General features: G+C 43.4%; 1 protein-coding gene across 1 annotated transcript in view; it reads right to left on the bottom strand.

Annotated features, from left to right (window-relative positions):
• Nucleotides 1-2553: 2553 nt before the first annotated feature.
• Nucleotides 2554-12986, bottom strand: part of LOC120519473 (tripartite motif-containing protein 16-like protein) — a 32129-nt gene continuing 21696 nt past the window's right edge. Inside the window, exon 6 of the mRNA XM_039742475.1 lies at nucleotides 2554-3089. Coding sequence (XP_039598409.1) covers nucleotides 2554-3089 — 536 coding nt within the window. The remainder of the gene's footprint in view (nucleotides 3090-12986) is intronic.

Genomic DNA, 12986 nt, shown 5'->3' with positions numbered 1-12986 from the left:
CTCAAGTTGGAAAAAGGGGTGCTTTATTCGGAAGGCAGGTTTGTGTTTTCCCATGGGTTTAAAAGGTACTGGGTGGTTCTTTCCCCCTTTTAAATTTTACAAAAGGGGAAAAAAGCTATGTTGCGAAAATTTTTAAAAAAGGGAATTTTTTAATTGTTTTTTTCTAAAGACTTTTTAAAAAAAAATTTTCTCAAATAAAAGCACTTTTTTTAAAGGGGTTCCTATTTTGGGGAAAACCCCCATAGAATTTTTTAAAAAGGGAATGTTAAGCATTTGGGGGGTTTGGAGGCCCCCCCTTATATTTTGAGAGGAAAACCCCCACCCCTAATTTTAAAACAAAGGATCAACCCCCATACCCACTGACCTGGCCTTGACCCTGTCTGTGTATAGAAAAGTGGCAGATCCTGCTACAATAAATAGCCATGGTGTTCCTGTTTCAAGTTGAATAAAGCTTGTTTTGGAAAAGTACTGAGACAGGGACTCACGCGTCATAATGTGCTAGAGATCACGATCTTGTGATTATTAACTCCTTACAGGTCTGTGATTAGTTTTGAATTAGATTAGGTTATTTAAACTTTTTTAATCCCAAGGAGACAAGACCTCAATAGAGGGCAGCCCCCCTAGCTTGCCACCGCCAGGGGGCACTTTGAGAAATACTCAGCCCTCCTCTGAAGGGCTGCCGCCACAACCGGTAGTGCAGCTGGAAGGAGACTGTAGAACACCTGGAGCACTTCTGGGTGCTCTATAAAAGGGTCCACCTCACTCCATTTGGGGAGCCAGAGTTGGTAGGAGGTGAACAAAGCTTACTTGAAGAGGAATGGAGGCAAAGAAGAGATAGTGCTGTGGACCGTGCTTGTAGTGCTTACGGTACTGTGCTGTATAAGGTGGGAAATGAGGGAAAAACATTTTCCATGCTTAATAAAAGTGTGTTGTGTGCTGGTCTTGGGCTGTTGTGTCCAGGATTTGGGGTGCTTTACACCCCCTGGTGTCCACAATGCATAAAGAAGAAAAACATAAGAAATAAGATACAGGCTCACAGGACAAATAATACAAGAAATCAACCAATAGAAAAAATAAGTAAATAATATATATTGTGCAGAAATAGCAAACTGAATACAAATGAACTTAAAGAGTAAAAACATTTAGTCTGGAACGTTGTGAGAATCCATTCAATTGCATGATAGCAGTGGGCAGAAAAGAGCCCAGAGGTGCTTCTTCACACACCCTAGTGGCTAAAAGTGCTCCAAGAGAGCACCTCCTGGAAGGGATTGTGGGATTTTTTCATGATGGCGTCCAATATTGCCATCATCCTCTTCCCCACAACAGCTTCTAATGTGTCCAGGGTTCTCCCCGTGATGGAGCAGGCCTTCTGGTAAGTTTGTTCAGTCATTGTGCTTCTTTTGAACTTAAGTTGCTTCCTTGGGAAACCACAGAGTAGAACACCACACTGACAACTATGGACTGGAGGAACATTTCCAGCAGCTTACTGCACACATCAAAACCTGATCTCCTTAATCTGCTCTGGCCCTTTTGTCCAGTTTGTTGTTTATGTGAGCCCACAGGTACTTGTAGCTCTTCACCACTTCTGTGTTCTCCTCCTGAATGGTGAATGGTCTTAGAGGCTCCTTGGCATGGCTTATGTCCACCACCAGCTCTTTTATCTTGCTGATGTTGAGCGGCAGGTGGTTCTCCCTGCACTACGAGAGTGCATAACTGCTTACATTGTTAATTTTACAAAAGTATCTGGTTAATAACTGGTAAAAAGGCTGCACTGAGATATGTATTTACTAGGCATGTGTAGTGACTGCATAACAGTGGTTTTCTATAACAGGAATATGTAGAAATTAAGATATTAAGTTACTCTTGGATTTCACATGTAGTACTTTTGTAAATTTAAAAGAGAACATGGTCTGAGTTAAAAGAGGGATAAAATCAAGTCAAATCTTTATTATAATTATTATTTTAAAATTCATTACATTTTCAGTTCATTGTAGGTTCTTCTGTATTCTCTGTTTTGTTACTAGCAGCCTATGATTAAGTGAGTCATTTATTTCAAATGTAGTGAAGCTTAGATAGGAGTAACTAACAAGTAACTTTCACACTTACTTAAGAACAATTACAAATAGTGGAGGATCAGTTCATTTCAGATTTAAATTGGCTAAAAGGTATGCAGAGATGCCCAGGGTCCTTTCCCTAATTTCACAGTGGCACACACACCTGATTGGCTACTCACAGACTAAATTAAACCCAATAATAATAGAGACACTGACAGCTGTATTTGCCGTGCATTCTCCTCCACAAATTCAGTCACTGAGGTGTAAATCTGGTGAAGTTCAACCTTAACCTAAATTACAAACACAAAGAGGACTTGAACATGTGGCGCCATCTGACGGATATTTCTGTCGTGATACGTGCTTCATACATTGTATGAGAAGGCACTTATAAAGGGCTTAACCTTACAAAAATACATGCTAACCCTCATAATCATAACATCCTTCAAGCTACAGACATAAGAATGACCTGTGCTTTTGAGGCATCAAGTGACCGGTGGAGTCAGTGGCCACATTGTGTGAGATGACAGATTGTTACACTAGAATCATAATCCAGCCCAAACCCTGGATAGAGAGGCTCAGTGAAGTAGGTGTTGAACCTGTGCAGGAGGGTCATTGTGTGTGAGACGCTATAAAATGACAGACAGCCAGCAGGCCAGTCCAGATACACACCTATTCTGGGGCTATACGGGGCACTGATTGCAGTGGCTGTGTTATTGTGACGCACAGAGTATTGGGAATTAAACCACCGTAATGTCCAGGACTTGTTGCTGTATCCAAGGATGCTCTCCTGTCCATTCCTGTTAATTGCTTTATATGCAACTCCTATCGACATCCAGTGTCCACTCCACTCCACCTCAAAGTAAGAGTGGGTCCCAGATAGAGCTTCTCTGCATAGAACCTGGTACCAACGGTCAAATCTGTCAGGATGATCAGGATATTTGATCTCTGTCCCCTTATGTGTTACCTTCTTGTTTCCTTCAGACAGACTGAGGCGTCTGTGTGCCGTGTTGATGTCCAGTGTGAGGGGACAGAAGTCTGAAAGGAGAGAAACAAAAATGAGTGAGGAAATCTGGGAGTGTGTAACGGGACTGTGGGCACAAACAATTAGCAAGAACCAATCAGGAGCTGCACTGACGAGACTCAAATGTGTGCCATCAACAGCAAAGTGCTCATCTGATTGGACAGAATCTGTGGGAATTAAAAAAGAAATTTCAAAAGAATGACAACAGACAGCAAAGTGAAAGGTGGGCAAGTCAGACAATTGAAAAGAATCTCAGTTGTCTGGAATTATAAAAAACAGCATGAGGTCACCATCGAGATCAGACTTCTTATGGACTGATCACATTGACCGCTGGCTTTACTAAAATGACAGTTTGTATCATCAAAGTCTTATTTTTTGCCTATACTGAATCCCCCGATTTTTCCTTTCTTCACAGTAAACCCCTGATCCTCATTCTGCTCCTTCCATTCCCAGTCTTTTGTTCTTCCATTTTCAAGTCATCTTTATTTATTTATTTATACAGCACAATTAACACAACTACAAGTTCACCAAAGTTCTTTACAATAAAACCCCAAATATCCAGTAAAAATAGTTCACAGAAGCTAAAAACAAATAAGATAATATAAATACAAACAAGTAAATACTAAAAAGCTATACAGAGCATTTGTAGATCTAGACACATTTTAAGAATAAGCACCAAAAACCAGTGAATAAAAATATGTTTTTAGTTTAGATTTAAAACTATAGACTGAGGGAGCAGCTCTAATTTCATAAGGCAGAATGTTTCAAAGCCTCAGGGCCACGAACTTCCGATGTGTCCATGGAATACATAATAAAAACTGATTTGTGGACCTGAGATCCTTTAATGGTAGATATTGTTTAAGAACTTCAGCAGTATATGTAGAAGAAGGCCCATGCAGTGCCTTATACACAAATGAGAAAATCTTAAAATTCACCCTATATTGTACTGGAAGTCAGTGTAGGGAAGCCAAAACAGGTGAGATATGCGGCAGCATGGTGGCGCAGTGGGAAGCGCTCCTGCCTCGCAGTTTGGAGACCTGGGTTCGCTTCCCGGATCCTCCCTGCGTGGAGTTTGCATGTTCTCCATGTGTCTGCGTGGGTTTCCTCCCACAGTCCAAAGACATGCAGGTTAGGTGCATTGGCGATCCTAAACTGTGCTTAGTATGGGCTTGGTGTGTGTGTGTGCCCTGCAGTGGGCTGGCACCCTGCACAAGATTTGTTCCTGCCTTGTGGCCTGTGCAAAGATAAAAATCACACTTAGATTTCTTGTATGTGACTTAATATATGGAGTCAGTGGGTCCTAGATTATTTGCTATTATATTGGTAGATCTGGAAGGACCCAAAAGAATAACATTTATCTTGGATTCATTCAGTTGGAGAAAATGTGATGTTATCCAGTATTTAATATACTCAAGACATTGAAAAAGGGAAGTTATTGACGCCTTGTCACCAGATTTTAAAGGATGATAGATTTGGGTGTCATCATCGTAGCAGTGATAATCAATGTTTGTAGGATCCTACAAAGTGGCAACATGTACAAAGAAAAAAGAACAGGTCCTGTGGAAGACGAATGTTCTCTTCGTTCCCTTGTACTAATTCATGTCTGAGAAGTAAGCTTTACAAAACCATGTAATAGCATGCTTTGTTTTAGCAAACAGAAAATGTTTGTGCAAAGGACTCAAGGTCTGAGCATTCCACACATGAGTCTGCCTTATCACGTTGTCCCTTAGCTTACATCTGAACGCCATAACAAAAGGGGCCAAGAAATCAAGTTGCATAAGGAGCATTGAAGGGGCTCAAGGTTTGTGTATAATAAAGTGTTGACTGTTACATTTTATAATGATATTAAATCAGCTCATTCTAGGGGTATAAAACTGGACCCCACCCAACAGACGGGTGTCAGAAGAGCCCTGACGCTGTCATGTATATTTGATTGTCTGCTTTTCTGAAACTCTTCTCACCGTGACTCTGAAAATAAAGCTGCTTTATAACCACACCTGCTGTCGGGTCTGAGTTTCGTCCACAGTTTTGGCAAGCGTGGGGCAGGAGACGGCAGGCGGCTCCTCGTGCAGGATCGCCCAGAGGACCGTGGTGGAGCCGATTCCGGCCGGATCGGGTCCAGCTTCGTAAATGTAGGATTGGCCTGCCTTGGGCGTTTCCTGCGTGGGGAGTCCCTGACCTCCTCCTAGCCGATCTGAGGCACGACTTGATGGGCATTTCCATGCAGGTGGATGGTGTCACAGTGAGTAGATCGGGGGATTCCTGTTAGTTTGACTGGTGTGCTGGAAGTAATATGAATATAGAAGGAAAAGGAATAAAAAGCATATGCAAAATAAAGAATAAGAAAGCATACTGTATGGAAAATACATAGGAGGGTTCTAGGGGCTCACGGAAAGTGGCTTTGGGACCCTACGGAAAACGGCACAGTGTGAATGTTAGCTAGTCACCCCTGTGGAAAGGATTAGAAAAGGGCGAGTTGCACGCTCCTATAATAATTTGAGGAACGGGGTGAAAGGGCGATTTAGAGAATGTGTGTCTAAATAAACGGGAGGTCGAGTTTTCATCTGCTGTCTGGTCATACTCTTGTTTCAACGGGTTGCTAAGGTGACGGAGACAATACCCTGGCAGATTGACGCATACAAACCGTCTGATGAAGGGATCGGGGTAAAAACCTCCATATCCTGGACTCCACGGGGCGTATTGATGTAGGATTCTGCTGATGCAAATAACGGACACGAAGTCACCTGAAGCTGTAATCCGGGAATAGGAGCGGACGGCGGGTGGAACGGGGTTTATCGAGGGCTGAGTCACTTTCTGCTGAGATCCTGCCACTCACTATGGGAAAAACAATCAGTAGCCAGTCAAACAGTCCCCCAAGAGTCCTAAAAACCTAACGTTAGAAGGATTATTTTCGGGGGATCGCCAGGCTCCTAGTGCGCTGTCGGGATCGAAGGCGGGTCCCTAGAAAGCTCATTGAAAAGAAGACAGGATTAAAAAAAGCATGTAGGAGGTGGAATAAGGACAGTGGAGGTAGATGGCCAGTGGAAGGAACTGGAGATATGAATACAGAAATTAGAAAAATACTGTGCAGAAATACACAGGGTTGTTGTAATGGAGGTCCTTATCGGATGGATATGTATGACAGATGGGAATTGGTTATTAAAGACCGTACGTTGGAAGCGGCACAAAAACGGAATGAGCTTTTAGTTGCTGAACTTAAGAATAGAAAGGAAAAGAAGAGCTGCTTATAGCTTTACAGAAAGTGTAGGCTGATACGGGACCCCAGTATGAAGGAAGGAGGAGTAGGAGTATAAAAAAAAAACTTTTATATCCAGTGCTCTCTTCCCAACACTTTACCCACAACCCCTTCCACTGCCACATTCAATCATTGCCCCAACGGCTCCTGTGGTTACCGATGCCCCAGTTACTGATGATTTCTTTGATGAACAATATCAATGCGACCCCTCCTCACTTACAGATCCTGATGATGAGACTGACGGCCACTTGTTAGGGGCTATGGGAGGCTCTTCTAACTTACACAAAAAGCCCTCCATTTTACAACGTGCTAGAAGCAAAACCCTCCGAGATAAGTCCCTGAAAACCTTACCCGTTTAAGTCCCCAAACCTTTAGCACCCACATTTTCATGCCCTTTAATTGAGGTTCCTAACCCCGACACGATCCACACACTCCCCAGGAAGCGATAACCCCACTACTGTAATGATACACGTAACTGAGGATATTCAAGAGCTGAAAGACGTAGTGTCCAATTGCCTGATCGTAAGGTAATCGGTGGGTTGAAGTTTGTGGAACAGGTGCAGCAGCTAGATAATATGTACAAACCCAGTGCAGCCGAGTGGACCCAAGTGCTACGCAGAAAGATGGGCACTATTTGGGCTACTGTCAATCATGGGCAGCATAACGGAGTACAGTGGCAGTGGAATGAGGCATTGCCTCGTGGACAAAATAATGAGGGTCCTTTCCTTGCTCAATGGGAACCGTGAAAACTGCAATAGCTGCAAAATATAAAAAGGGCACCGACTGATACCTTATTTTCAGCTGCCAAACAAAAGAAAGATGAGACGGTAGATGAATGGGCACACCGCATTCAGGACTTGATGACAAACCATTCTGGCTTAGACAGCCCAGACGACCGTAACAAGGCAGCAGTTCCTCCTTTTGTGTCAGGACTCAGAAGTGATATTCAAAATAAAGTACGCATGTCCTGTATTTGGATGGGAAAGTGCCACTTTTGATGAAGTTTAAAGACACGCGGAGCATGCTGAACGACAGACTAAACAAAAAGAGTCAGACACTCAGACCAAGTTAATCGGGCACAAATGAATTATTATGCAGGTGGAGCTGCCTCAGGCAGGGGAGGACGTGAAGGCGTGGATTTTCCGAGAACAGGGGCGAGCCGGGGAGGTGTGGATTTTACTTCCTAATCCGAATTCTTCGTCTGCTCAGCCGCCTCTCCCCTCAGATCAAGCACCTACACATCTTGCCTGTTACGATGGGACACTTCTGCCAATTGCCCACATCAGCTTCCTCCCCCGCCTTCCTTACCTGAACCTGAGGATATTCCTTTCACAGGGACCCCAGCCACTCTCTTCAGTTGCCTTTGCTCACTCGCCATGCGGACACAGATCCTTTATTGACTTTGCTGAATGGCACTGAAACTGCTTTTCTAGTCTGCCTCGAGCGATACACTGACTGTTCTTAGCTTCTGGACAACCACATGTTTTGCTGGTGTCTAAACCTCTTCGGTTCAGCTTCATTTCAGTGGTTCCACTTTGATGCACCGGTTTTTGTTATATCAGCTCTGCCCTGTTAATCTGTTAGGAAGGGATGATGACTAAGCTCTCCCTCTCTATTTCTCTAACCAAACGAGGGTTTTACTGTTCTATTCCTAAATTCCTGTGCCAAACCTCCCCCACACTAAGCCCTCTTTTGCAGCTCGGACCCTGAACATCTCCTCACACACCATTCTCCTTAAAGCCCTACACTCTTTTCCTTCATGTCTTTTCCCCACTTGCAAGTCCCCAACACCCTCCACTGCACTGCCCAGTACTTCCCTGCTGAAGTGGACACACCTTGGTTAGAATCTTTTCTCTTTTCAGGTATGAGCCCAGAGACCCTTCATATCCCTTGCATTTTTTCCTCATCCAACACAGCTGCTGCTGTCAGTGCACTTCACGTATTCCCAAAGCGTTTTCTATTTAGGAGGTTCGGTTCCCCATGTTTTCTTTAGCCAATTCTAGCACCGTTCACTGAGTTGAAATTGGGGATTGGGTGGAACAATGTTTCGATAGGACGGACTGGCTGCACGTTGCTTCGGTATTTTGATACCTCAGATCATTTGATAACTAAAGTTGTGCTTCAAAATGATTTTTAGTATATTGCATTGTGCCGTCCTTCCCTTTCTGCTTTTCATTGCAAACCGCTCTCCTCTTGGCTTTCCTCACTTCCCGATGCACTTTGGTCCCAGGGAAAAATGATTATGGAAGGATAGCACACTGTGAGCCACTGGTGATTTACCCAAAATCCTCCTTCCGCCCGCATCGCTCCCAGTATCCTCTGTCTCCAGCAGCAGAGGCTGGCATCTCCGTACATTCCGATCTCGTGAAACGTGGAGCAATCATTCAAATTAAACACTCTCCAGTCAACTCCCCCGTTTTACCTGTTTAAAAGGCTGACGGTTCATGGCGTTTTTGTTCAAGATCTTCGACACGTTAATTCTGCAGTTTTTCCTAGGGCACCTATTGTTACTAATCCTTCCACTATTCTTTCTACGATACCCTCGTCCGCCTGTTATTTCTCTGTTATTGACTTGCTAATGCTTATTGTTGTATTCCTTTGCACCCCGACTCTCAATTCTGGTTTGCCTTTACTTTCCAAAACCGCCGTTGGACATGGACCGTTATGCCTCAGGGATATATTGTAGCCCTTGTGTATTTGGACAAGCTCTTGCTCAAAATTTAAAAGGCTTTTGGCCGGAAAAAGACAGTGTATTGATACAGTATGTGGAATGTTGTGTAGTACTACAGAAGCAGATTGTGCACGGGATACTCAGCAATTGTTATTATTTAGCAGAAAATGGCCACAAAGTTTCTAAAGCAAAACTGCAGTTAATTCAAACAACTGTGAAATATTCAGGTCATGACATTTTTGTGAAACAAGAGCTCTCTCTCTCTCTAGCGATCGTATAAACACCATTCAACATTTTTCCTAGATGTAACAGGTTGTGTCTGTATTAGGCATTATAGGATACTGCCGGCAATGGATTTTAAACTTCAATGAAAGAGCACAGCTTTTGCAAACTTTAGCGGTCACCCTGATCTCCCCCTTTCTGGTCAGGTGGCATGAAATGATCAAGCTGGGAAGGCTCTATGTGACTTAAAAAAAAAAGTGCCCTACTGTTTGCATGCGTTGGGACTGTTGACTATCTCGTCCATTCACTCTGTTTGTGGACGAAAAGGGGGGATATATGAATGCATTTTTTACACAACTCCATGGAGAAAAAACAAAGGCTTAGCCTATTTTTTGAAAAAATTGGATCCAGTGGCTGTGGGACTTCCAACCTGTCTCAGAGCTGAAGCAGCCACAACAGAGGCCGTGCTAGCCAGTACAGAATTAGTGCTCATGAGCCCCCTAGTGGTAAAAGTGCCTCACGCCGTACACTCCATTTTAGTACAGGCTAAAACCTCACATCTCACTACTGCTAGGGCAATACACTATCAAAATGTACTCTGTACATTGTCAAACGTTACCATAGAAAGGTGACCACCTGCTGGAAGCAAACCGAATTTCTTCAAGTTTAAGCGCGCAGGCAGCTGAGTTGATAGCTCTCACCCGAGCTTGTCAGTTGTCAGAGGGAAAAATTGTAACTATCTATACTGATTCTAGATATGCTTTTGGAGTCTGCCATGATCATGGGGCATTATGGAAACTCAGGGATTCAAGACCAGTACTGGCAAGCCCATTCAGCATCAAAAAACTAAAAGAATCCCTCTTAGAGGCCATAACGAAACCATCAAAGCTAGCGATCATTAAATGTCAAGCTCACACAGGAAAACAGGATTCTGTCAGCAAAGGAAACGAATTAGCTGATCATTTTGCTAAACGGGCTGAATATAATAACACACCAATCTTTTATTCCAACAGAGAAATGACCAGGACACTGATAATCAAATTATTTCTTTACAGAATGCAGCCACGGACACAGAGAAGAAAATGGTCCAAAGAAGGGTCCCTCTCTGATGGAGTCTGGACCCATAAGCAAACTAACAAACCTTTCCTCCCAAAGCTTCTTTCCCAGGTATGGAAAAATCGCCCATGGCCTAGACCATGCTGGAAAAGACGCCATGGTTCAAGATGTTGAAAAATATTGGGAAGCTGTAGGTTTCTCTACATATGCAGAGCAGTTCTGCAGGTGCTGTGCATTATGTCAAAATTTTAATGTAGGAAAGGGCCCCCAGGTAAGTCCCGCCATTACACCTAACCTAATGGGTCCATTGAACACCTTCAAATGGACTTCATTGAATTAACACCATCAAAGGGTACCGATACTGTTAAGTAATTGTTGATGTGTTCTCCGATGGGTGGAAGCTTTCCCTTCCAAACATGCAGATGCCAAACCTGTGGCAAAAGCTTTGATAAAGGAAATCATTCCTAGATGGGGAATACCACAGAAATTACAAACTGATAATGGCACCCACTAAATTCCATTATAAATGAATTAACCACCTGGCTCCAGATAAATGTGCATCATTATTGCAAATACCACCCCAGAGTGGAGGTATTGTGGAACGATGCAATGGTACCTTGCAATCTAAATTGGCTAAAATCTGTGAGCAAACAAATTTAACTTGGCCTGATGCTCTGCCTCTGGCCTTGATGGGATTAAGGGGAAGAACACATTGGCAGTTAGGGCTGTCGTCATTCGAAATTCTGACCGGATGGCCCATGCCAGTCGGCATGGTCATAGGTAATGTTACACTGCATACTGTGGACAATGATCTTCTTTCCAGTCTTACAGGTCTCCGAGCTTCTCTGAAGGAAGTCCACGAGCAGGTGAATCAGGCCTGGAGAACTAGTCCTCCATCAAAGGACTCCCGATTCCATTAGGAACCTGGATTCTGGCTAGAGATACTCGAAGGAAACATTGGCATCACCCTCGTGGAGAGGACCGTTCCAAGTTCTGCTGTAGACACCACATGCTGTTAAAGTTGAGGGACTGCCTGCTTGGATTCACATCTCACATTGCAAAAGATGGCACCCTTGATTGTGGTCCTACTATGTCTTTCCATCCCCTTGTCGACTGCTCTGGTCACCTTGACTTTTCCTTTCGGAATCACCACATCAGTTCAGGTGGATTTCTGTTCTATTATTGACTGTGGGACTGATCGACAAATCCAGTGGAACTGGTCTGACAAATATGTGTGTGTAACTGTTACAAACTCTGGATTCGAAGTAACTGTGACATGTGGGACTGGGTTTTGGCTAATACTGGAACTGATGACTGGGGTTTATCAACCCTATAAGGCCCAGAAGTATGGTCTGAAATATCGTTTTCTATTATAAAAGGACATGCCCCTCATGAATGTGCGAATACCATTGTAACCCTTTGATCATTACTCTGAAGAACCCTTCTTTACATGATTCAGGAACCTGTATTTTAGGGGCATGTGTATCTGGAATAGATCCTCTAGGGAGATTTCAAATTAAGGTTGAGAACCCTGTTACTAACACCTCCCATTTCCCCACACACACACCTCTCTCTCCTACCCCTGGTCCAAACCGCCCCTGTCAAGGTCATGAATATTTCCACCTCTTCTTCCACTTTTCTATTGAAATTGGGTATGGGGATCAGAACCGTTGGCTGCAATGGGTATTATATTCGGCTAGACAAGTGAATCAATCTGATTGCTATGCATGTGCTATAGCTAGGCCACATTTGGCCACTGTCCCTTTTCCTCTTTCTAACATATCTGATCCTACTGGCCTTCCTTGCCTACTTGCCCTTTTTATCTCTTCCTCTATTCCAATCGACTCTAATTACATTACACTTTCCCTTCTTTTCCCCTACTCTTCCCATGACTCCCCGATATTCCAGCCTGATGAAGGTATTTATACCTGTTTTTAGAAACCTCACTTCCTCTCGTGGCACAAATGTTGGTAATATCCCATCCTCTTTTGTTTCCAAACTTTTCCGATTATTTCTTCCTCTTTAGCTTCCAAATTATCAATTTTTCTGATTACTCAGAATACTGATATTTGGTGGATGTGCCATAGGTCTAAATTGCTTGACATCCTTCCACCTGACTGGACTGGCACTTCTGCTTTAATACAATTTGTTATGCCTTTCCGACTTTTCCCTTTAACTGCCTTCCATGTGTCGACCATGTTTGGCCGACATCGTCAACCCCATTCTGTGGACCCTTCCCAGTTTTCCCTACATGGCCCTGGGGTGTATTTTGATTCCATTCGAGTCCCTCGTGGAGTCCCTGATAAGTTCAAGGCAAGGGACCAAGTTGTTGCCGAATTTGAGTCTATTTTTCCTCAGGTTACTATAAACAAAAATGTAGATTGGATTAATTACCTCTATTATAATCAACAAAGATTCTTAAATTTTACTAAAGAAGCTGTTGAAGGTATCCATGAGCAACTTGATAAAACATCCCTCATGACCTGGCAAAATCGATTGGCTTTAGATATGCTCTTGGCTGAGAAAGGAGGCGTTTGTGCTATGTTTGGTGATGCATGCTGTACCTATATCCCTAATAATACAGCTCCTGATGGATCAATCACCCGTGCTTTAGCTGATTTGACATGAACTAGCTACTAATTCTGGCATTTCTAATCCTTGGGACAAATGGTTTATGTCCACTTTTGGGTCCTGGGGCCAATGGCT

Source organism: Polypterus senegalus, unplaced genomic scaffold (assembly GCF_016835505.1).
Source record: "Polypterus senegalus isolate Bchr_013 unplaced genomic scaffold, ASM1683550v1 scaffold_219, whole genome shotgun sequence".
NCBI lineage: Eukaryota > Metazoa > Chordata > Cladistia > Polypteriformes > Polypteridae > Polypterus > Polypterus senegalus.
This window is presented reverse-complemented; position numbering and strand designations above follow the sequence as displayed.